This window comes from Periplaneta americana, chromosome 3, assembly GCF_040183065.1.
Source record: "Periplaneta americana isolate PAMFEO1 chromosome 3, P.americana_PAMFEO1_priV1, whole genome shotgun sequence".
Taxonomy (NCBI): Eukaryota; Metazoa; Arthropoda; class Insecta; order Blattodea; family Blattidae; genus Periplaneta; species Periplaneta americana.
The window spans coordinates 32357687-32385528 of record NC_091119.1 but is presented as its reverse complement, the minus strand read 5'-3'; the positions used below and the strand labels follow the sequence as shown (position 1 = coordinate 32385528).

Below are 27842 nucleotides of genomic sequence, written 5' to 3'. Positions count from 1 at the left end.
ACTTCATAGGAGTCATTTACTGCTTCCTCCGTAACGGACAATTACTTCCGTAGAGAGGGCATTTATGAGAACGTATATAAAACAGGAAACGAAACTGAAATGTTCCATTAACTCTATAACGTCGCATATACATCACAGAATTTACAGTCATATACTTCTAAAAACATTCGGAAAATATGTTATCGTCGGAAGATATTAGTTTGCAACTAAAATGAACAGTTTTCTCTTTGAGGAGCCCGTCCTCTGAATAGGCCTACATTAACCCACGGACTTACGAATCCCCTTGTAATACTTCCTCAACAGATGGGAGGAGCAGCTTAGCAAACCAGCCATCTAACGATAATATATGAGTGACTAGCAAATCAGTGAATGTTAGGGTAAAGGTAAGCGTTCACTACATCGTATCGCACGCATCGGACGAATCGCACGGATCGGAAAAAGACTATCTTTGCTGTAATTGTTATGTAACCGCGTTCACTACATCGTATCGCACGCATCGCCTCACGGCAAATCCGTCCACGTTTCTCGGATGGGCAACTTTTCCGATGCGTGCGATCATGGCCTTCTTTAATAAATCAAATTTAATTGCTCAACTGTTACTATTGTGTTGTGCCATGTTCAGTGTCGCACCAAAATGGCAGACGAAAAACTTATTTCGCGTGTAAAAAATTGCGAAGAATTATATAATTTGAGGCATTCCCATTACAGTAATCAAGTCATTTCTTGCAAATATATTATGTAACCATTATTTCTTTCGTTTCTTCCTCTTCAATTAAGACGCATGAAGCAATTACAAATTCTTATTCGCTAACAGACGTATATTTTTTTCGCTGTAAGAAAAATCCTAATATAAACAATAGCACGTGACTGAAGTGAGGCTTCATTGGCCACTGTTTGGCGCCATAGATTCTCAGTACATGTTCCCCCACCTACTGTTGTACATTCTGTTTCATGTTAAACATTTCTCGTTACTCGTCAAGTAGACCTAACCTCACTACTATGCATTAATTTGCTTAGGAAACATTTACTTTATAATTACTCTAATCAAAACTCACTTAACTTATTATATACATTTAAGACTATTTGTTTTCCTCCGCTTTTGAAAGGGTTTCCACTCTAATGTTTAATAACCACACACACCGAGGATGCAGAAGCTATACTTCAGTACCACGTGCTTACGTGGATAATTATGGACTCAAGTGACGCCAGCTTGTTACAAGAACAGACTACTTCGGTATTACTGTTTGTATTCATCCGCGTTCATAGTACATAACAAAATATAAAAGTAGTTTTTTTTTATATATATTATCGTTTTACATATGAGTGAAGTTATATGTTTCATTGTATTTAACAACTAGAATTCATTTTTTATTTTCAAATAATACAAGATGATAGTTTCCAAATACGGACTATATTTTCCTGCGTCGTGTGAGTGTTTCGACTGTGAGCCAATCACGGGTATGACAGCCACATGCTTGTGTTTACATTATGATTTTTCTTACAGCGAAATCAGTATAATTAATAGACCTAACCTCAACTCCTTTGCTTTCAGTAATGTCAATATCGTACGACGTCATGTTTTAAACAGCTGTTAGGGGAATCCGATGAGGTGAAGCCGTTACAGTGAACGCACTGCACTTAAAATATCCGTTGCGTGCGATTCGTACGAGGAGTGCGATACGATGTTGTGAACGCTTACCTTAAAAGCTCATAAGTCGTTGGGTTAAATTGAGTCACCTTCTAAACATGGATGTTTCTGATTCTGTGTCTTTCAGGTAGAGCGAGTTTCTATCGCGTCGTGGTCCCACACTTACAAGTCTAGACTTCGTAACCAGCGAAAGTCCTATAGCAGTGATTCGGGGATGTCTTGCAGAGTTTCAAGAGGTATCCCCATGAGGGGCGCCTGCACGTGGTTGGCGCTGTTCGGCTGGATGTCTAGCACGACACTTCCAGGTAGGTGTTTGTCACCGTCGCTTTTTCTCTTTGCCGATGTGGCTACGAGTGGCGCCTTTTGCTGCTGTTGCTGCTGGATTTGTAACTGCTGTAGCTTCTCCTTTCTCTTGTTCTGAAATGAAATAAAAATGGGTGTTTGTATCAGCACCTGATATGTTAAATTAAGCTATCATGTTTTTTTTTTCAAGATCACTCATACTTTAAATTTAAAGAATCTAGTTTAGAATACAATGAATAGAATGTTTTATTTTCGCTGGCTGAGTTAAGGCCATAAGGCTTTCTCTTCTGTTCAACCAGCCTTAATCAATACAACAGTGACATGCATATTTAAGTTATGCATATTTACAATACACTAAAAATTCTCCAGCAATATTCTTCAGTTAAGTTTTAACTAGGGCTGTGGACGGAGCGGTTCGGTTCGGAGCAGTTACTGTGACGTCATTACTCGGTTGAACCGAGTACAGTACAGAGTACAAATTTGTGGCGGTAGATTTAAAATTTAGATAGATTGAGTCGATTTTAGAACGTACTTTGAAAGTGAAACCAAGCGTGTTTTAAAAGCGTTGCAGTAAAGCGCTTTCGCTTTGCCAATTGACGAGAAGAAAGTGCTTCTCTTCATTACAAAATGGCGGTTGGAAATTTCATTTGGTGGATTACAACTATTTGCGGAGTTATTTTGTATGAAAGGCCTATTTAACTTTCAGTGTTGTTATATATGGCAGACGAAATAAAATTGATAAAATAATTTAAAATACTAACAGCTAATAAATTAACATGTGAGGTAAACGTTAAACGCTGTAGCTAAGTAAAAAGAAGATAGAAAGAAACGGCCTCCATGAAGCACTGCCTTAAAACACTTAAAAATAACACACAGAATTATTTACTATTACGGAAAGTGGATAAAATAATCAATAAAACGTGGAATCTTAAACTGAAGAACATGATGTTTATTTATTTTATATTACTAGCCTTCAATACAACGATATTCTCTTTGGTGAAGAGTAATATTATTGATAAATTAAATTAATTAGGTAACATAATTCGTAGAAATAAATACAAATAAAATGATGACTGATGAGGTAACACAATTCCAATAAACACAAATAGAAGAAAAACATAATGCACTTCCTTTTTTAACATTTTAATATTAATTAAACACTCTAATAATAATAATAATAATAGTAATAATAAATAATAATAATAATAGTAATAATAATAATAATAATAATAATAATATTATTATTATTATTATTATTATTATTATTATTATTATTATTATTATTATGTACAGTAATATGTTCAGGCTGTCAGTGTTCATTAGGCTCACTTGACAGGTCATATAATAGGATGAACTCCTCTTCAATACTAGAGGTCTCAGCCCGCCTTGGGGATAAGGAAATAATTTGTCCTGCAGCAGAAAATATTTAAATACAACAGTACCTACGTTGTTGTCTGCTAGAATTAAGTAAAACACGTGAACTCTGTTTGAACTGACCGGTAACGGCTACGGTTAACCGATAACTTCGGTGCTCCGCTGCCAAGCACAGAAACCGATAGAACCGAGTAACTCAACAGTTCTACTCGCTCCGTCCCCAGCTCTAGTTTTAACGACTAGCACATTTTTATTTAACTTGATATAAAACCTATAAGAAAAAATAATAACTTTATTTATGAGCTAATGTAATTCAATTCAGTCTATATGCAATATGTAAAGAATTATAATTAAGTTGAGATAGCCAGTTGGTTAAATGATGAAAATTAGTTCAATAGAATTTTACTAGAACTATGTTATAAGGAGCACAATAAAAATCTAAAATATATTGATATAATGAAAATAATATTAATGTAGTGAGATTTTGCCATTAGAGGTTTTATATTCTATTTAGAGAAATTAATAGTAGAGATAATAATAAGAATAGGCAGATGTTAGTTTCATTATAAGTAACAAATATTAATCAGTAATTAATCTGTTAAGCAAGAATTTATGTAATTTTGACCTAAATGAAGTTATTGTCCAACAACCCCTTACATCACTCGGAAGCGAGTTCCAATTTCTAGCAACTGAAACTGTATAGGATGAAGAATATAAAGATGTCTTGTCGTAGGGTAAGTTATAATGAGTAAATTGTTATGATGGGACCTGGTACTTAGCTGATGATATGCAGATAAATTTTTAAAACGAGAAGCCAAATAGATTGGGGTAGCGGTGCGCAGAATTTGGTATAAGATCGCTTAGCCTTAGCCAAGACAGAGCTTGGAAAGACGGGGAAACATGATCATACGAATATTACAAATATAACGGACGCACGCATTATGCACACGTTGTAGCCTGCTGCCCAAATTTGCATTTAGGTTACTTAATATAACATCGCAGTAGTCGAAGTGTGGCATCACGAGTGTTTTACAAGTTAATTTTAGTTTATCAGGAAGAAAGTGTTTCAATAGCTTTAATGAGTGAATCACTCCGCTAGATACCCAGCAGACTATCACCACCACCACCACCACCACCACCACCACCACCACCACCACCACCACCACCACCACCACCACCACCACTTACTTACTTACTGGCTTTTAAGAAACCCGGAGGTTCATTGCCGCCCTCACATAAGCCCGCCATTGGTCCCTATCCTGAGCAAGATTAATTCATTCTGTATCATAATATCCCACCTCCCTCAAATCCATTTTAATATTATCTTCCCATCTACGTCTCGGCCTCCCTAAAGGTATTTTACCCTCCGGTCTCCCAACTAACACTCTATATGCATTTCTCGATTCGCCCATACGTGCTACATGCTCTTCCCATCTCAAATGTCTGGATTTAATGTTCCTAATTATGTCAGGTGAAGAATACAATGCGTGCAGTTCTGTATTGTGTAACTTCATCCCTCTTAGCCCCAAATATTTTCCTAAGCACCTTATTCTCAAACACCCTTAACCTATGTTCTTCTCTCAAAGTGAGGGTCCAAGTTTCACAACCATAAAGAACAACCGGTAATATAACTGTTTTATAAATTCTAACTTTCAGATTTCTTGACAGCAGACTGGATGATAAAAAGCTTCTCAACCGAATAATAACAGGCATTTCCCATATTTATTCTGTGTTTAATTTCCTCCCGAGTATCATTTATATTTGTTACTGTTGCTCCAAGATATTTGAACTTCTCCACCTCTTCAAAAGATAAATTTCCAATTTTTGTATTTCTATTTCGTACAATATTCTCGTCACGAGACATAATCATATACTTTTTTCGGGATTTACTTCCAAACCCATCTCTTCCACCACCACTACTACTACTACTACTACTACTACTACTACTACTACTACTACTACTACTACTACTACTAGCTGCCCTTCATCTCGACAAAATATTTAATATAAACGAAGATTACGTCCAGTTTCTCCAGAAGCAGATCTAAATATGTGATTTTAATCTCCAAAACTCTGCGAATGTTGCAGATTGTCCACTATTAGTATTACCTCTCCAAATCTTTAGCCATATGGCATTTTATGGTATCAGTCTATCGTTTCTTGGATCGCCTGAAGTTTCTCTTTCCTTGCCACATATCAGTTACAAGATTTGTTAGCCTCTACAAAATGACAGGCAATTTGAGACAAAACTAGTGACGTCAAATGTCGTGCGCAATGGGTAATCTACCCATGCTGTAGGTTTATTAGCAAAATATGATCCTTATAGCACCTACTTCCTACCCTGAAACTTTGTAACATGAATTCATTAACACCCTGTATAAAGCGTTTATATTTGAAGTAATGCTTAGTTTCAATATTTAAATTTATTTTTATGTTATATACTTTTGAAAAAACGCAAGTAACTTATTTTAGTTATATTATAATGAGGAAGAATGTCCTCTACGAAGACGCCTATGTACACAATTTCATTTTCTAAACACCGAACGTTCTATAGACAAATTCACATTGTAGGTGTCCCTAGTCGTGGAGTCTGCGTGACGAAAGACAGCCGCAGAGACATCACAGGATAATCACAAATTAAGAGTCAAATAGTCAGTTCTATCGAATTGGAATAAATCCTCGTCCACACACGGACCTTTGGACCACACAACGGCAACGAAAGACCTGTCCTGAAGATTTATGTAATACTCAATTGTTTTAGCCAAGTTGTTTGGGAAATATGTTTCCCAACATGTAAAAAAGGTGAAGGTACAATTTATTAAAGTGGTCTTTAATGCTAATACTTGAGAAAGTACGTCTTGTCGATAGAATAACAACGAAAGTGGAGTCAGGATGTTGCTTAGAAACGTATAGGCCTATTCGGCGACATGGTCCAATGACCATTCTTACCTGGAAGAATAGTCTGAGATAGTAACATGGGAAGACAGCACACTTTCCACCCTCTTCTTCCGCGTCTATGTACACTCCGCGCACCAGAATGGAGTTGGAACAGTTGATGAGAACCAGAATTAGAAGACAGCCAGCGTGGGTTATCCAGTAGCTTGCTGCAGGATTACCTGTGGACAAGCGCATTTTAATGAACATTTAGCTCTTGCAATATCTGTTATGATTGTCTGTCATGAACAATCTTGGCACAAGATTTTCTTCACTTTGAGCACAGTGCAGTATCTGTCGTTTTATCTTGACTATTTTAGTAAATTTTAGTAGATTATTTTAAAACGCTTAGGTTATTTAGCGTGAATGAGATGAAAGTGATAATGCCGGTGAAATGAGTCCGGGGTCCAACACCGAAAGTTACCCAGCATTTGCTCATACTGGGTTGAGGGAAAACCCCGAAAAAAACCTCAACCAGGTAACTTGCTCCAACCGGGAATCGAACCCGCGGCTAGACGTGCTAACCGCTACTCCAAAGGCGTGGACTCTTGACTATTACACTTTTACTACGTCATACTATTTTTCACCAATGAAACGGTACGAAAGGACGTCTTTCAACCAATCATGGCTGCTTATTGCACAGTTTTATCGTGTCTCTAGCATTTGTTTAATTTTATCACTTCCCTAGCATTTGTTTGTTTTTATCATTACCTTTCTTTGTTTGTCAGCATTTCAAACTGCAAACGTTTTACGGAACTATGAAACACATTTTGCGGTCGTAATTTGTTCCCCGCATAGATAGTCGACTGAAAATTTTCGTGAAGGTAACATTAGCGAAATAGAATTTTAGTAAGTAAATTAATATCTATTTTATTGTATTAGACTACTTTATTTCTTCTAAACTTTATATATTTTCTTCTGTTTTTATCACCTCCTTACCATTTGTTTCTTTGTTTGCCAACATTTCAAACTGGAAATTCTTTACTATAAAATATGCTTTGCGATCTTCATTTGTTATACTGGGTGTTCATTTCAAAGTGTGTCATGACGTCACTGTTGATGGGTCAGCGATTTGAAGCGAGTTTCAGCTTTTTATGTCAGAGAAGTTGCCTATTAATCAAGGCGTTCAATCTGAACTTGAGAACGTGTACGGTATAACTTGAACGTCGTAGCAACAGATGGCGGTCTGTACGATCTGTGTGCTACCATAACCTCTTTCGAACTGTGTTTTCCGTGGCCAAGTCGTACGCAGGGTATTTGTTATTATTGGTTGCGTACGGCAACATTCCACAACACAAATCAAATGCTCCGTGCCTATGTTGGTCGTCGAAATTAATGTAAACAAATATCAGCAAATATACTGAAACGATTCTAGATGAATATCAGACTGAATTTCGACCGGGTGAAGACACGATAGACCAGAACTTTGTAATTAAATAAAATTTGAACTAATTTTGTGAATATAACATTGCGTCATCATCATCATCATCGTCGTCGTCGTCGTCGTCATCAGCAGCATCAGTGGTTCTCTTTAGTCCATAGCCTTATTTCTGAAGTTCATGTCAGGATTTTCTGTTTATTGTCAGTACTCTCTAATTTATTTTTCTCAGGAATTTCGTGTATTTCATTGGATTTTTTAAATTTTTATCGGATATTTTATATAGAACTAATTATATTGCGTTACATACATATTCAATTAACTTTTTATCTCCATCTTTATACGTCCGAAAGATAAATTGGCACACATACTTTTTATGCTGATTATTCTGACGATCTACATAAAAAAGCCATAATTTGATTTGTACTTAATGTGACTTTTCAATGTCAGTATCCCAAACTATTTTCAGTCCCGCACATAGGTACCAGTTTACAACTTAGCAATTAAATATTATTATTCCTGTTTTCCGCTCTTCTTCTTCTGCTTCTTCTTCTTCTTCTTATTCTTCTTCTTCTTCTTCTCAAGGCATAACAACTTCAAAATTGAATGTCTTGACGTTCTCAACAATTTTTTTTCCAAGAATTTCTATTCTGTACGACCATCATCCAATCCGTGATTCATAGCTTCCTCAAATCATTCACAATATCATCTTCCCAGCGGCTTTTCGGTCTATCCGCTGCTCTAGTTCCCAGGGGTTTCCATTATATATACCTTTCACTAGCCTCTGGTCTTCCGTTCTTTTAACATGGCCAAACCAACATAACCTCACAGCCCTGATGAAATTTATTACTATTTTGATTGTATATTAAATCATTTAGTTCTTTGTTAGTCTTTATTCTTCAGTAGCCATCTCTATCCTTGGAGGGTCCAAAGATTCTTCTTAAAATCCTCCTTTCAAAAATTAACACTTTTCGTTTGATTGATTCTTTCAATACCCAAGTTTCACAAGCGTAGGTGACAACTGGCCTTATTATGGTCCAATGTAATATTCCTGTTTTCCATATTTCATAATCTAAAATAATTAAATTTAAATTGATCTTTCCTATGGCGGGCAGAGGAAGAGAGCGACGGAGCGGGTCATATCCTGTCTGGGAACATTAACACTCACTGCTTCGGCATGGATGAATATGTAATAGGATGCGAAATTTACTGAGTTTCCCGTAACACATACTAGAGGCGCTGTTGTAGAAATTGATCTTGCTGCCACCTGTTGGGAGGAGGGGCGTTATTACATCTAGCAGCGCACCCAGGAGCGAAAAGAGTAACTAATTACTCCATGCATTTAGCAGCGCACCTGGTGACGAAAATGTTAAACTGTGCAGAAAGTATTCCCTCCCACCTCATCGATATTCAAAACTAACCCAATTTAAAATAAAACATTTACATTTTTATTCCTCACAGCATCTTCTACTGAAAATTCTTACCGGAGCCAACAGGAAGATAAAAGAGACGATCTATTTTATACTACCCAATTAAAATATAACCAGACAGAGACAAAAAATAAAGCAAAAGGTTAGATAATTGGGATTGTATTCTTTGGATATTTATTGTACAGCGCAATGGAAAAGTCTGCAAGAACTACTTAGATAGTTCAATTTATTATATTACTATTACTTTACAATACATTCAACAACACTATTTTTACAACGTCCATAAACATCACTGTTTAACATACACTGCTTATACACACGTAGTATCACTTTATGTTCACTTATTAGCAAGTTTCTGTCTGCCAACATTGTCTTTTCGAGCAATATCTCGAACGGATAAATAGAGAACTCTGGGTAATGTATCCAACACGTAGTTCTAATGTTCGCCACCTACGACGTTGGGCGTTGATCATCTTATTTCAGCCCCCCGCCGCCAGTTGGTGCTGACCACAGTTTCGCATCCTATTATATATTTATCCATGGGTTCGGTCTGTCGGATTTACTGAACTTTCCTCTTGAGAAATTACGTGCTAAGGATTCTTATGATGGTCCCAGCCATGTTTGAATCCGTGAAGCTTGAACTGATCACTCTGTCAACGTGCTCGTCTTTGTATTTTGAATAACGTACCTCAATAGAGCTGTGAGTGTTTACCTGGCAGGAAATAAATGTTGAGTAGCATCCATATCCCCCTCCAAACGTTGACGGTGCCGCAGAAGGAGAAAAAGAGGTACACGTCGACCACACACACCCTCCAGAAGCCTTCGAGGCGACCACACAGCCCCTTCAGAGGAGTCTGCAAGCTGAACGTGAGCACCACGATGGCATAGCCCAGGGCCTGCAAAACAAACACAACGCCTGTAGTTCATCTCCGGTAAGGTCCTTTTCACATAAACAATCGTAGTTAATGAGTTTACTGCAATATTTTATTGTAATTTGACATATACGTGTTATTTCGGGCTTTCTACGGTACAAAAATGTAACACCAGTGAGCTAGTTCCACAAATTAAAACCAAAGTGCATTCTGGTCTATTTTTAGTAGGTTATTTTACGATGCTTTATCAACATCTCAGGTTATTTAGCGTCTGAATGAGATGAAGGTGATAATGCCGGTGAAATGAGTCCGGAGTTCAGCGGCGATATTTAGCCAGCATTTGCTCATACTGGGTTGAGGGAAAACCCCGGAAGAATCTCAACCAGGTAACTTACCCCGATCGGGATTCAAACTAGGGCCACTTGGTTTTGCGGTTAGACGCTCAAACCGTTACCATGGATAAATATGTAATAGGATGCGAAACTTACTGAGTTTCCCTTAACAGATGCTAGAGGTGCTAATGTAGAAATTGATCTTGCTGCCACCTGTTGGACGGTGGAGAACTTATTACATCTAGCAGCGCACCAAGTAGCGAAAATAAAAACTAATTACTCCATGCATTTAGCAGCACACCTGGTGACGAAAATGTTAAATTATGTAGAAAGTATTCCCAGCGAATAGGGATTATAAAGAATGGACAATGAGCGAATTTTCCTGTGTTTTGTTTCTCTGTGCGCCAGCGTTTAGTTCCACTTTCAAGCGCTAGAGGTTAGTGTAATCGAGCATACGCTAAGATAATAATTGAGTATAGAGTTGAGACACAGGATCCAAACATCGCCTACCTTACTGCATAATCCAGTAACGTTTTACTTCAAATGAATTCAAGTTAACAGTTTTTCCTTATTTCTCAGTGACATACTAGTTGTAATAATAATTTTTATATTTCAGCTATAATAAATTATATTATAAAATAATGTAATACATTATAAAATTATGTATCAAATTCGTTTAATATTTGTATATAATATAATATAGGTATATGGTTTTACTTCTCATAAGAGTTCTGTTTTTCCATTTTTAGTGCTATCAAATCATTACATATTTTAATTGTTGATGAGGTCAACGTCTCAGCTCTCATTATAAAGGAACTCTAGAGTCTAGACATTACAGTTAATGACGAATTTATTATTTTATGGATCCAATTAATTTTATTTGAGTACATAATGTACCTAGATGTATTAATTGTATGTGTTGTATTCCCGCTGTGTCGATGCTAGCTTGTGTAATGTCAGCGCCAACTCTAGGGAAAAAGCAGAATCTCACGCTCTAGGTGGTTTGAAGGTCATTGAAATTAGTCCGGCTGTATCAAAGGTACCGACGCGAAGTGTCCATACTTAGTTACCTATACGCCCCCCCCCCCCACTCTCATCCCTATTCTCAAACTAATCCAATTTAAAATAAAATATTTAAATTTTTATTCCTCAAAGCGTCTTCCACTGAAAATTCTTACCGGAGCCAACAGGAAGATAAAAGAGACGATCTATTTTACACTATCCAATTAAAATATAACCAGAGAGAGAGAGAAAATAAAGCAAAAGGTTAGATAATTGGGATTGTATTCTTTGGGTATTTAGTGTACAGCGCAATGGTAAAGTCTGCATCCATGCTGTTACTCCACAGATATGGACTGCTATTGTTCTTATACTGGTTAAATGGAAGAGAAGGCCTTATGGCCTTAACTCTGCCAGTAGAAGTAAATCTATTAAATAAATTGATTCTTTTCGCCAACTCTGGACGTTAAGGCAATCCACGCCTGTGGAGTAACGGTTAGCATGTCTGGCCGTGAAACCAGGTGGCCCGGGTTCGATTCCCTGTCGGGGCAAGTTATCTGGTTGAGGTTTTTCCGTGGTTTTCCCTCAACCCAATACGAGCAAATGCTGGGTAACTTTCGGTGCTGGACCCCGGACTCATTTCACCGGCATTATCACCTTCACCTCATTCAGACGCTAAATAACCTAAGCTGTTGATAAAGCGTCGTAAAATAACCCACTAAAAAAACGTTAAGTCAGTTCTTTCGGAAGATTTGTGATGGCTGAATGTCGCCCTACATCCTTCAGGAACGTGACGGGCAAACGAACGGTCTCTTTATGCCCACACTCCAGTCTGACGTGAACGGGTGATTCACTCGACATCTCTCAAGGATGTACTCCTCGACACGCTTTAATAGAGCACTAACCACTGCTATAATTTGATTCAATGTTTCTCAAGCCCACTTTACTTAATAAGGCAAATTATATTTATTCTGGAAACAAAACACAACCTAGAAAGTTACAACAAAAACACAGAACATATGGGAGTAAAAACCACTGTAAATCTTTCAGATCTTTTACCTTATAAAGAGTGACATATATCCTGGCGTGCTTAGTACCCGGAAAGTGCGACATCCTTTACTTAGGAATGCGGGTCGTTCTAAAAATGTTTAAAGATTAATTTAATCAGAAACAAAAATTGAAAATGTAAAACGATTTTTTAAAAATATCTCGTTGATCTTATTTAGTCGCAATGTTTTTTTTAGTCAACTGTCCGAAGACAGGTTCGAACCTCATAAGTGACACCAATAGAGTATCACTCACGAGGCAACAAAGCCAGGAGATAATCGGGTAGAATGGCAAGTTTCTTTCATACATCGCTGATTATTAACATACAGTATTACACTAGTCAGACTTCAGATGTAAGGCTGCTATTACACTATCAAAGTTCTTTGACAAAGAATATAATGCTTCAACAAAGATCTTTGATAAAAGATAGGATTTGGGGTATATTACACTACATAAAATCTTTTATCAAAGATAACCTAAAATTAGGAACAAAAGCTCATCTAAAACTTGTTTCACAACAGTTAATACGTGTTCCGAGGATTTGTTGATACTAATATTTACGGGTTAAGTTTATGATTTGTTGATACTAATATTTACGCGTTAAGTTTATGATTTGTTGATACTAATATTTACGGGTTAAGTTTATGATTTGTTGATACTAATATTTACGGGTTAAGTTTATGATTTGTTGATACTAATATTTACGCGTTAATTTTATGATTTGTTGATACTAATATTTACGGGTTAAGTTTATGATTTGTTGATACTAATATTTACGCGTTAAGTTTATGATTTGTTGATACTAATATTTACGCGTTAAGTTTATGATTTGTTGATACTAATATTTACGGGTTAAGTTTATGATTTGTTGATACTAATATTTACGCGTTAAGTTTATGATTTGTTGATACTAATATTTACGGGTTAAGTTTATGATTTGTTGATACTAATATTTACGCGTTAAGTTTATGATTTGTTGATACTAATATTTAGGCGTTAAGTTTATGATTTGTTGATACTAATATTTACGCGTTAAGTTTATGATTTGTTGATACTAATATTTACGCGTTAAGTTTATGATTTGTTGATACTAATATTTACGCGTTAAGTTTATGATTTGTTGATACTAATATTTAGGCGTTAAGTTTATGATTTGTTGATACTAATATTTACGCGTTAAGTTTATGATTTGTTGATACTAATATTTAGGCGTTAAGTTTATGATTTGTTGATACTAATATTTACGCGTTAAGTTTATGATTTGTTGATACTAATATTTAGGCGTTAAGTTTATGATTTGTTGATACTAATATTTACGCGTTAAGTTTATGATTTGTTGATACTAATATTTACGCGTTAAGTTTATGATTTGTTGATACTAATATTTACTGGTTAAGTTTATGATTTGTTGATACTAATATTTACGCGTTAAGTTTATGATTTGTTGATACTAATATTTACGCGTTAAGTTTATGATTTGTTGATACTAATATTTACGCGTTAAGTTTATGATTTGTTGATACTAATATTTACTGGTTAAGTTTATGATTTGTTGATACTAATATTTACGCGTTAAGTTTATGATTTGTTGATACTAATATTTACGCGTTAAGTTTATGATTTGTTGATACTAATATTTACGCGTTAAGTTTATGATTTGTTGATACTAATATTTACTGGTTAAGTTTATGATTTGTTGATACTAATATTTACGCGTTAAGTTTATGATTTGTTGATACTAATATTTACTGGTTAAGTTTATGATTTGTTGATACTAATATTTACTGGTTAAGTTTATGATTTGTTGATACTAATATTTACGCGTTAAGTTTATGATTTGTTGATACTAATATTTACGCGTTAAGTTTATGATTTGTTGATACTAATATTTAGGCATTAAGTTTATGATTTGTTGATACTAATATTTACGCGTTAAGTTTATGATTTGTTGGTACTAATATTTACGCGTTAAGTTTATGATTTGTTGATACTAATATTTAGGCATTAAGTTTATGATTTGTTGATACTAATATTTAGGCATTAAGTTTATGATTTGTTGATACTAATATTTACGCGTTAAGTTTATAACACCATGAATGAAGAATAGTATTATGCTTGTTTAGCTACAGTTAGTTCAATTATTACAATATGCATGTTACTGAAAAAGAAACAGAAAACGAAACGCCTGTGGGTTAAACCGTGGACTGCAAAACGTGATAAGAGAGGTATCCATCAGAACTTATTGAAAGAGCTACAATGCGAGGACTTGAAAAGTAAGTTATACTAGTACATTATGCAACGAGCCTATAATGATAGTAATTAAGACGCGAGTATATTTGTTTATGAAACGAGCGCAAGCGAGTTTCATAATTTTCATACGAGCGTCTTAATTACCATTATAGGCAAGTTTCATACGACTTTTTATGCTCGACCATATTTCTAACTTGAAATTATTCAGAAGTATTCATTTTATTTGTATCTGACAGAAGATCGGAAGTGACCTTGTTCATAGCTCGTGAATTGTGAGATGTGCGCAGACGCGAAAGTATTGATTTTTTCCAAGGAACAATAATGTCATTGACCTTGATGTAATGTAACGTGAACTAATTTTGATATAACCTGGAAATTGATTTAGAATTGAAAAACGACATGAGAAATTGAATTTATTTGAATATTATTTACAATTAACGCTAATTATTATAGTAACAGAACATAACCTTCTGCGACAGTATTGGATTTCCAGCCTCCGTGACGTTTCCCTCGTTGTCTTTCGATTGCACATCAGAGAATAATCGAAAACCTGAACTTTAATGAATAGGTGTACTTTAATGACATGCATTAAAGGATTGCTACCAGGTGTATAATTACTACATTTCGGCATGGTCGAGCATAAAAATTATTATAAAATATTATCATTATTATATAATATTAATATTATATTATACAAATTATTTATTTACAAAATTTAATTTCCTTCACACTCCGATATCAGAATTTTTGTGGTAGCAACAGTCAAGTTATATTTGCGTTCCGCCATATTTGTTCCAAGGTATAGAAATCTTTTATCAAAGATAGCAAGATGTACTTACATTTTATAAAAGATCTTTTATCAAAGGAACTTTTATGAAAGAACACCCATTACACTGTCATATATTTTATAATATATTATGTTTTATAAAAGATCTTTGTCAAAGAACTTTGACAGTGTCATAGCAGCCTATGATATACAAACAAATTGTTTTTCCTCTGACACATATCGTCAAATGAGATATACTGCCTGATAATATAATATCAGCCAGAACTTCAATGAGAGGCAATTAGTTACAATATTAATGGTTAATTTCGCTAGTAAAATCTTGGAGTTTTTGTATACCAAACGTGAAATTTGTGAAAGAATAGTGTAATTTTGAAAATAAGAGAAAGAAAGGACACATACGATGAAAATGACTAAGAATAAATGAGTCATTAAGGGTAGACATGCGCAGAAAACTTGAAAAAATAAAAAATGCTCATATCTTCCACACTTTTAATCGTGTCTGCCTGAAAGTTGGAACACTTATTTGAAATGACTTGATTGAAATGCATGAATGATTGACTGAATGATTAAAGGAATGAATGAATGAATGAAGTGCATTTATTGATACATAGAAGACCGTGCACCGGTGATATAGAGAGAAGTTAAATGGATGATACTCGCTAACATTCGGATGTATTTCCGGTATTATACAGGGACATCATTTTATTTTTACTTCAATTTTTATTGTACCTGAGTTTCTGAATGTACTTAACTCCCACCCCTTCTACCAATGAAGTTCAACCGTCCTCCACACAGATCCAAGACCGCATATACAGTCATAGTAGCCTTACGGTCATAGTGAACAGTACGCTCCAAAAACATGTTCGCGTTTTCCAGTGACGAAAGAGCTTTCAATATTGAATCATTTTCGCACAGGTACTGTCGTCCATTTGCCTTTGTCGTATCCCGGTTTCCCCCACCAGCTTTTATTCGCCAGCTAGTGGCTGGGCTGTCTTAGCTCTTTTCTGAGAACATTAATTTCTGTTAGGAATTGGACGTCTACGTAATATTATACAACTGTTTAAAATAACTTAAATAAAAGGGCCTCGTTGAGTAATTAACTGTCACGTGATTTCTTCCCTTTCTACGACCCTACGACATAACCACTTTCACGGACAGTAGATAGTATGTCTGAGTAATTTTATCTTTTCGGATCGGGCAGAAGTGAAGATTGAATTCACAGTACGTAAGGTACTCTTTTATAGAGTAGGTACAGAATTATTTCAACATGAGTTACTGATCGAAGTACGAGCCTAGTAATTGGGATTAGGTACAACAGTCTATAGTGCGATAATATGCACATTAGAACTGAAGTCTGTCTCGAAATGAACGGACACCATTTTCAAAAATGTGTTTAAATATCCATATTATGATTATTTTTCAATTAAACTTCATTCTCTATATTGTACGCTATAGTGCTGTAGACAGTATAATATACACTGCATAATGAATACGTCCGAATGAATAGCTCAGTTCGTAAGTAAAAATGCTCATTGTTAATACTGTACTGTATTTTGATTACACAAAAACCTAATGAAAATGATCAAACTCAAAATCACGATATTTCCTAGTTTACGTAAATGGATGAATTACTTTTCTTCCCTCCTATACCTAGTAAAATGATTTGTTTGTATATTACGCCAGTATCATCGAACTCCAGTCGTGGAAGGAGGTAGGAAACGGCGTTGATCCAAAGGTATAGCCAGGTTAATATTAAAAATGTTAGTAAAAATAAAATGATGTCCCTGTGTAAAGAACTCGTTGCGGCTAGAATCGTTATTGTCTTAGTCGGTGGCCGTCTAAATGTCAAGCTGGTGTAAGCAAATGACCTGTGATATCTGATGACCGTTATGTGTCTAAGTCATTCTTGAAGTATCTTCGGAGATGAAAAACTATCTGGTTTCTTATTAATCTCGCTTCTACATCCTAGTGTTGCGCGCAGAAGGATTTCCTTTCACTCCTCTACACATACACTCACACTCCCTTCCATACGGACTGGGTGTTTCTTGTGTTCGTCCTTACATGTAATTTATTCTGTGTAGGAAAGAAACTCAAGGAATAATCGTGGTCGTTAAGTTTCAAGACAGTTGACCACGCTCACTGGTGTAATATGGCGATTATCAAATAAAGGAACTTGACTGAATTTCCTGGTCTAATGATGAGCAGTTTGGGACGATTGGTGCCAAGGGCAACTCTTATGTCATTGTCTCTATGATAGAGCGTCCTTTAAGATGCTCAACCAGTTCCTCTTGTGTCATAGAAGATTTCGTCTGTACTGACCGGTTTAAGTGAAAGACTCTTGAAACTTACTTCTCTCTGTTATTAAATAGAGCTGGTAAGATGAATGTTGTTTAAGAGACTTTTAATATATTATTCCTACACCAATTTTCTTCGAATAAGAAATTCTTCACAATAATATTTTAATGAATACTTATTTGTAGTGTAAATTTATTTATTACTAGCCGTACCCGTGCGCTCCGCTGCACCCGTTAGAAATAAATATAAAGTAATTACATAATTAAAATAGGACATTTGATCCCGGGAACATTCGTGTTTGATAGAAGGATAATTCGTTTAATATGTTACTTAATTTAAATTGCATCCAAATAATTAAAATGCGATCATTTTGGTCCAGAGACCACTCATTGGTGCAATGACAATTCCTTTAACATGTTTCTTAATTTTTATTACATGCAACCATAGCTTAATGAAGATTGACATCATTTAGATTTAATGTGTATATTTTATTTTACTTGTTATAGGTTTCCATTGAATTATGGTAATAACTTAATTTTAACCCTTGTTTTCTACGTATTCAGTAAATGGCGCTTGGCCCACTATGGTTCTGAACCCTTCAAATAACTTAAATTATATTATATAATATTACATATTATATTATATTATATTATATTATATTATATTATATTATATTATATTATATTATATTATATTATATTATATTATGTATTATATCAGAATTTACTGTAATAACATTATAGTATTATGTCCATCTAGAGAAACTACACTTTCCAATGGTGAAATAATAATTAATTATACAAATCGGTTAATTTAGCTTCCGATATTACTTCATACAAACACAGAATCATTCTCTGTAGGCTATCTTTCATAGCTTTCGATTGTTGCTTTCCAAGGCCCCTTATAGACGAAGTCATTTGTTTTTTATTCATTACACGGCCTTAGATGGCAGTTATTTTAATTTTAAAACTCATTATCTCATTAAATATCAGTCCTACCAAAATTTTTCAAGGAATAAAACTTATCGCAAATTATTTTAAAGAAACTTTTGTTATGTAACATTTTTCACAAAAATCAATAATAAGCGAGATATTTCGATTTATTTAATTCAGGCCCCCTTATAACCCCCCTTTTAAATACATGTATTTTGAATTCCATATAGCCTAAAATCTAAGTTACAACGAACTTAATTTATATTTCAATTTTCATCGAAATCCGTTCAACCATTATCGCGTGAAAAAGTAACAAACATACAGACAGACAGACAGACAGACATACAAACAAAAATTTCAAAAAAGCGATTTTCGGTTTCAGGGTGGTTAATTATATATGTTAGGACCAATTATTTTTGGAAAATCGAAAATTATCAGAAAAATTTCGGCTACAGATTTATTATTAGTATAGATTATTATTATTATTATTATTATTATTATTATATTAATAATTATATTAATATTATATTAATAATATTAAAGTGGATTTGAGGAAGGTAGGATATGATGATAGAGACTGGATCAATCTTGCACAGGATAGGGACCAAGGGCGGGCTTATGTGAGGGCAGCAATGAACCTGTGAGTTCCTTAAAAGCCATTTGTAAGTAAGTTTGTAAGTTGTTATTATTATTATTATTATTATTATTATTATTATTATTATTCTCGATAAATATAATTTGGGAATGAGAGAATTGAAGATTTAAGGCTGGTTCACAATAAATCGGGAACGGAAACGACAACGAGAACGAGAACGGAAATAATGTTAAAATAAATGTATTTAAATGTGAGCATTCATAATAGTCAATTGTGAATCTTTGCAGAATTTTGAATGTTCTAGAACGTAGAAATTCGTCTGTAATGCCTCTCTCCAATTAAAAGTTCGTCCGTCAATACATTTCCTACCGTTACATTTCGGACATAGGTACATCAAGTTAAATCGATGTAGATTAACAAAAACTACATTATACTGAAGTACTTTACATTCCTTCTCATCAGGCATCCTGTAAGACGTAATTTTTTTGCTGGTGACTTCACAGTGTTGAACCACTAAGTCCATTTAAACAGTAAATCTTGTGGTTACGTATTTGAAGAAATTTGAGATCATCTTCTAGATTAGAAAATTACCTTGGGTAATTTAGACTGCCTAATTATCTTCCTTTTGACCTCTCTTCCACAATTCTTAGTCATTCTTCCCTCTGTGGGTTTCATAACACGTTCCATTCATTTAAGACGTCTAGTCTTAACTTTGTCACGACATAATGTTCTCTAAATTTGTCATACATTTCAATTTTCTTTAAATTTCCCATTGTCTTTACGATTAGAACGCAGTTTTATGACAGTTTGCGGCTCAGATATCAAATTCCAATATATTTTTTTTGTGTTGACTACTCTTCAGTACTACTCAATTGTGTGTATATCTGTGATTTAGAATATTTTCTTAATCAGTTTTGAATTGTTACAATATATTTATAAATGATTATATTTTGTCGTTGTACGAAGAATAAAAAGAAATTATTTTGACTCTGCCGAAGATCGATAACTAAAAGGTGATTTTTGGGAATATCGTCGGTTTACAAGCAAAACATATTAACTTGTAAGTCGAAAATATACTTTTGAGAAAAAGGCGTATATAATGTCAGATACGGAAATAAACTTTGGAGCTCCCTGTTATTTTAACTATTTTTTTTGTATTAGCTTAAGTGCTTTACAGTGTTCTTTGAACCTGCTGACCCTCTACAGGGCTTCAATTTATTTTGTATGATTTTTATCAGAGATTGTAATTTTTTGTATTTATATGTGCTTTCTAGTAGGTTGGAAGAGAAGGCCTTATGGCCTTAATCCTATCAGATTAAATAAATAAGCAAATAAATAAATAAATAAATAAATAAATAAATAAATAAATAAATAAATAAATAAATAAATAAATAAAAAATAAATAAATAAATAAATAAATAAATAAATAAATAAATAAATAAATAAATAAATAAATAAATAAATAAATCTATACTGATAATAAATCTGTAGCCGAAATTTTTCTGGTAATTTTCGATTTTCCAAAAATAATTGGTCCTAACATATATAATTAACCACCCTGAAACCGAAAATCGCTTTTTTGAAATTTTTGTTTGTATGTCTGTCTGTCTGTCTGTATGTTTGTTACCTTTTCACGCGATAATGGCTTAACCGATTTCGATGAAAATTGGAATATAAATTAAGTTCGTTGTAACTTAGATTATAGGCTATATGGCATTCAAAATACATTATTTAAAAGGGGGGTTATAAGGGGGCCCGAATTAAATAAATCGAAATATCTCGCTTATTATTGATTTTTGTGAAAAATGTTACATAACAAAAGTTTCTTTAAAAATGATTTCCGATAAGTTTTATTCTCTGAAAATTTTGATAGGACTGATATTTAATGAGATAAATGAGTTTTAAAATTAAAATAACAGCCATCTAAAGCGGTGCATTGAAATAAAAAACAAATGACTTCGTCTATAAGGGGCCTTGGACACAACAATCGAAAGCTATGAAACATAGCCTACAGACAATGTTTCTGTGTTTGTATGAAGTAATATCGGAAACTAAATTAACCGATTTGTATAATCAATTATTATTTCACCATTGGAAAGTGTAGTTTCTCTGGATGGATATAATGCTATAATGTTATTAAGTAACTTGTGAGTGAATTGAGGACAGGTAAGATTAAAATAGCTTCTTATGCACAGAAAACTTTTAAGGTTATTCTCTATATTCATTTCCTATATTTCTTATAATAATGTTTATGAACATATTCATTTTTATCTCAGAGAATTAACGAAAAACGTGAGTGTATTGATTTAGTATGCAGTAATAGTACGTTAGCTTAGCAATCCATTATTTTATAATTCAAATTTTAACTATGCTCAATTGAATCGTGTTAAAATACATAAAATACATATGCAATAAATGCAATGCAAAAAAATTGGGTAATGAGCCAAGCAGATTATGTTGCGCTGTTGTAAAATTGTACCTCCTGAGATTCAAGAGCTCCCACAACAAATTAAAAACTTTCTAATTCGAGTACATACGTTATCAACACACTTTTTCATAATATAATATAATATAATATAATATAATATAATATAATATAATATAATATAATATAAACATAATAATAAATCTGTAGTCAAAATTTTTCTGTTAATTTTCGCTTTTCCAAAAATAATTGGTAATAACAATTAAGAAACATGTTAAAGGAATTGTCATTGCACCAAATGAGTGGTCTCTGGATCAAAATGATCGCATTTTAATATTTTAAATACAATTTAAATTACGTAACATATTAAACGATTTATTCTTCTGTCAAACACGAATGTTCCCTGGATCAATGTCCTATTTTAATTATGTAATTACTTTATATTTATTTGTAACGGGTGCAGCGGAGCGCACGGGTACGGCTAGTAAATAAATAAATAGATTAATTAATAAATGAATAAATAAATAAATAAATAAATAAATAAATAAATAAATAAATAAATAAATAAATAAATAAATAAATAAATAAATAAATAAATAAGTAAATAAATAAATAAAATAAGTAAATAAATGAATAAATAAATAAATAAATACTTACTGACTTTTAAGGAACCCGGAGGTTCATTGCCGCCCTCACATAAGCCCGCCATTGGTCCCTATCCTAAGCAAGATTAATCCAGTCTCTATCATCATATCCCACCTCCCTCAAATCCATTTTAATATTATCTTCCCATCTATGTCTCGGCCTCCCCAAAGGTCCACCTCTGCTTCGGCATGTGGTCGTGAGGCCAGCAGCCGGCTGGTCGGTCTTGGCCCTTCGTGGGCTGTAGCGCCACGGATTATTATTATTATTATTATTATTATTATTATTATTATTATTATTAATATTATTAAGTAACTACGTATGTAAGTAAGTAAGTAAATAAATAAATAAATACATTTTTAAGACTTATAGGATATTTAGCATCTACATGCCTTTAATACCATGATTTAATAATATAACAACTTTTGGCAGTGCCATTTCAACTTTTGGATAACAACAACATAGTTATCCAGGTTATTAAGTCTGTTAGGAACACGAAACAAATCCGATGCACATAAATTCAGCGATAATCACGTTCAATTGGAAAATAAAATTGATGCAAAGAATCACAGCGGGTTTATTATTCTACCCATACTTAACTTAGTATTATACAGTACTAAAAGACGTTGAAACCATTGAAGCCGAATAACATTTCACTACTAATTAAATATTATTAATAATTATAAAACAATAACTAAAGTAATCAATTAGATCCTTCAAAATCGGGAAACAAAAAATTTCTTATTTGTTTGCTCAGAGCTTATGAATGTTATTATAAAATTATTAATTCGTGAAATAGTCTAAACAAATATCACACATGCTGTTTGCTGACTTTACTCGTAGATTTTTAGCCGAATGAACAGCACTCGTGGCATTACCTGTGATTAATTATGCTTAAAGAAAAGTAGCATTAGGAATAGCATTAAAGTCGACCTTGTTAGAAGCCTATATGAAATCTGATTGCTGCAGTCTTTGACAAGTGTCTTGGTCGGACAGCCTAGTCTAGAATGGATATATTAATTCTTTTTACACAATTCATGTCGCGTTGAATTCATTAGCATGCCAATTCGACGAGTGTCTCAACCGAGTTTGATCTCCTAATGGTAAGACAGTTAGCCACGTGTGAACAATCTATTCTTAGAGTGTGCCTACCGTTTAGGATCTATTACGCTAGATCTTCGAGGACAAAGTTTTGGACTTCGTTCAAGTGGACAACGGAGGGTGAGTCCGTCAATTGTGACCACTTTGCTACTAGGTCTCGGTGCTTTGATGACGAGCACTGTATCAATTCATTTGGCCCTGACCATGCCTTCCATGTGAATCACGCTGTGGGAAACGATTTATATGCTAATATATCCATATTTTGTTCAATATTTTTAGTGAGGATCACGTAAGTGTAGTTCCTAAAAATCTAATATGGCCGTCTCTTCAGTGTCGCCAACTAATACCAGATATCACCAAAGAGGGTGAAAGCACAATACTACGTACTGAAATAATAATAATAATAATAATAATAATAATAATACTTACTTACAAATGGCATTTAAGGAACCCGGAGGTTCATTGCCGCCCTCACATAAGCCCGCCATCGGTCCCTATCCTGAGCAAGATTAATCCAGTCTCTATCATCATATCCCACCTCCCTCAAATCCATTTTAATATTATCCTCCAACCTAGGTCTCGGCCTCTCCAAAGGTCTTTTTCCCTCCCCCAACTAACACTCTACATGATTTCTAGATTCGCCCAAACGTGCTACATGCCCTGCCCATCTCTAACGTCTGGATTTAATGTTCCTAATTATGTCGGGTGAAGAATACAATGCGCCCAGTTCTGCGTTGTGTAACTTTCTCCATTCTCCTGTAACTTAATCCTTCTTACCTCCAAATATTTTCCTAAGAAGATTATTTTCAAACACCCTTAATCTCTGTTCCTCTCTCAGAGTGAGAGTCCAAGTTTCACAACCATACAGAACAATTGGTAATATGACTGTTTTATAAATTCTAACTTTAAGATTTCTTGACAGCTGGACAGAGACTGGATTAATCTTGCTCAGGATAGGGACCAATGGCGGGCTTATGTGAGGGCGGCAATGAACCTCCGGGTTCCTGAAAAGCCAGTAAGTAAAGTAAGCATATTTCGTACTTTACAAATTATGTACGAACGCTACTATTTTGAATCTCAATATTCAGATGATAAGGAAATGGAGTTATATGAACATATTTTGTTAATGATAAGAAAAAGTAGGCCTAAATTAAAGCCAGAAATATCTGGAAATCACGTCGTATCTCACGAAGATAAAGGCGAGTTTTGGTCACTGATTTCGATTTGGATGATGATTCGTTTAGGCGTTATTTCAGGTTGAATAGACTTCAGTTTTTCGCCATTCATGATATGATAGAGGATTCTTTGCTATGTTCTAATTAAAATTATGTAAACTGTTAAGACATATACAGTAGATATATTATTTCAAGTGTCATAATTAATAGGCCTACTATTAAATCTCGTGAAAATAAAATATAGCCCTACTTGTTTTCAGATCATCTGATATTTTTCTCCAGATTTCTTCTTTAAGTTTCGTGCTTTTATACTTTTCATGCCGTGTATCATGTAAATAGGCCTACGGGTGACATCGTACAAGTTCGATAAGTTTCTAACTGCAATTATCAGCCATCTTTCCTCATTGTCAATAAAAACAATACAATTCACCGCCACCTGTGATATTACTTCTTCATCTTTTTCTACATTATATCGTCATAAAGAGTATAAATGTCAAACATCAATGATAAACGTGTCAAGAAAATTCGCTGAGCTACCGATTGCAGCGAGAAATTCGCTCGAGGTTTTCGCCTCGAACGAGAATCTCTTCCAGTCTGTGGACGTCCGTTTGAATCCATGTTATCAATCTTTGATTTTTCTCGCAACACATTTCTCGCTAGCGAGATCTCTTCAAGTGTGTAACGGGCCCTAAGGAGGAGCACATTTCTTGGCTCTTGGCTGGAGTAACAGAAGCAATGATGCGAGTACAAGAATGGCATTTTTTTTAAAACAACGTGAGAAATGCACGAAATACTTCACTTGTTGATCGGTAAGACACCACTTTTAACGTAGCGTATTTAGCAGCAACGGTAATCAACTCACCAGACGTGAGCTGGCATGTATAGACCATTAGCAATTTACGGACTTTGATCATGACATTGCACGGCAGTTGCAGATATAATGCCTGGACCCGCAAGAAGGCCTAGTTTTACTCGCGCAATTATCTTTGTGGCTATTCGGATTTGGAATAGTAGGTATGTAGAGATTTGAATAAACACACCCTTCACTTTCTAAACATTAAGCACCATACACATTATGTATGTATACAGGGTGTTCTGAAAAAAAAGGTTCCAAATATGGGTCCTAAAATTAAGATCTTCTGAGAAATGAGCAAATGTTTACCATCACTGTAAGGGCAGGACGCCTTATTTCGTTACCACCCTATATTTATAATATTTATTTATTTATTTATTTAAATCCACCACCAACAGAAGCAGACTTCCAATTACAGGTGGCTTACATAGATATATACACATAATACGTAATAAGAAAAAACAAAACAAACAACACAAACGAAAGAAAGATAATACATAACGGCAATGGATGCTAGAATATAATATTGCAGTTAATATAGTGCCAAATGTCAATATAATGATGCAGAATTATTTAAAAACTAGAGTAAAAACATAATAATACACTTCTTCATAATTAAAATATCTAAGAAAATACAATTCCTTTTAATATTGTATGAAATTTGTCAACTGTTAAACTGAAATCTAATTGAGAATCACAGTTTAAAGACAGAGTTATAAGTATTACACATAACAAACAATGGAGAGTTCTTGAAGAAAACAGTTCTAGGAATGGGAATAACAAAAGGTTGCCTATGACGTAATTCTGTTTTTTTTTTACATTAAACTGAAGGAATTTAAGAAAATCACAGTTATTCAATATACCATTAACAGTCTTATAGAGTAAAATTTGACTATTTATTAATTGTCGAGATTTTAAAGTTTTATAACTAAATTAAAAAAGTAACTGATTATATGAAATTTGCTTGTCATAAGACGACACGTGATGTTTTTTAAAATATAAATAACGTAAAAATCTTCTACTGTATATATTTTTTTGCTTACTTTTTACTCCTTTGGTTGATTATTTAAAAAATAGTGCGCCTCACATTGGGTCCGTACACTTTTTCTTTTCTCTCTATGAGAGTGGGAGGGGAACATACTATGCACTGCGACCTGAGGTATATTGTGCGCCCCTGGGATGAGTTGCAAGCCCACCGACCCCACCTACGTTGAACCGATCTACAGTCTATACAAAACCCCAGATCACATATACAACAGATTGCTCATGCCTATGTTAAAATCGGTAGCATTTTGAAGAGAACAACCGCCAGGGATCACCACCTGTCCGCCGTAAACGAACACAAGATAGCAGTACAGTCGCAAATGCAATTCAAATGGGAGTTATGACGTGACTCCTTATGTAACAACTAGATGGCAGCATAGTAAACCTGATAAAAGTTGTTACCGTCAAAGCCTATAAGGCCGAGCAATCTGGGTATACATGATCTAGGACAAAACTAGAAAGGTATTGACAGTTCTCTCTCTCTCACACGCGGGAAGGAAGCGACGTTGTGAAGTTGTGCGGTAGTGCATTGTGGCTTATTGCTGTTGGAACTGGCGCGAACTCATAAATTTGTATCATACAGACTCTTTGACTAGACTAATAATAATAATAATAATAATAATAATAATAATAATAATAATGATAATGATAATGATAATAATAATACTATTATTATAAAAGTAATAAAAGAGCAAGTGAATATGTATATGGTACAATATGCAAATGATGTGTAGTGTAAACCATAATCAGGATTTCATCTTATAAATTTGAAGTTATAAGGGAAATATACAGTTTTTAGCTCCATGGAGTACCTTACATTAGCTAATAATGTCTTGTGGAAAACTATCAGGCCTACAAAAATCTGAGTGTCATAATGCGACGCACAGTATAGAAAATAATGAGACGTGTGATTTATCTGAGCCAGGCGTTTCAGATATTAATATAAGTAATAATAACGCGAAATCAATGACATCTGTTTCATTTTATTCCGATGAATTAAACAGGGCGAAAGATGATAGTGATTCTATTTCTCACGATCTTACAAGATGGATAATAAATTAATCCCTTCACAGTCATATCGCTAAATGAAGTTACGCTACTCAAAAAAATATGGACAGGGATTTTAAAAGTTCGCGCCCTATTAACATGGAGGCATAGAGATAATACTCTGCAGGGTATCTCACTTCACTTTGGTTTCTTCTCTAGTTAGTTTTCCTTCAAAATTCTTTTATGTTATTTCAATGCAACAGTGAAAATTGGAGTGAGACAAGTAGTCAACAGGCTTGGAGCTCACATAGGTACTTCCTTACAGTCCCAAATTCCTTTGCAACAACGTCCAATTGTTCCTCCTCCCATTTTCGTCTTTATTAGTTAATTAACTCGGAAGGTTTCCAACACAATAGTCATGGAAACATTGGAAACATGA

The 27842-nt window shown here is 34.2% G+C and overlaps 1 protein-coding gene across 2 annotated transcripts in view; it reads right to left on the bottom strand.

Annotated features, from left to right (window-relative positions):
* Nucleotides 1–1321: 1321 nt before the first annotated feature.
* Nucleotides 1322–27842, bottom strand: part of fusl (fuseless) — a 171702-nt gene continuing 145181 nt past the window's right edge. Inside the window, exons 3-5 of one of the 2 annotated variants that reach the window (XM_069820242.1) lie at nucleotides 9780–9963; nucleotides 6275–6441; nucleotides 1322–2065 (exon numbers count right to left, since the gene is read on the bottom strand). In XM_069820242.1, the coding sequence (XP_069676343.1) occupies nucleotides 1844–2065; nucleotides 6275–6441; nucleotides 9780–9963 (573 nt within the window). In that variant the 3' untranslated portion in view covers nucleotides 1322–1843. The remainder of the gene's footprint in view (nucleotides 2066–6274; nucleotides 6442–9779; nucleotides 9964–27842) is intronic. The other variant, XM_069820241.1, reaches the window with a different exon arrangement.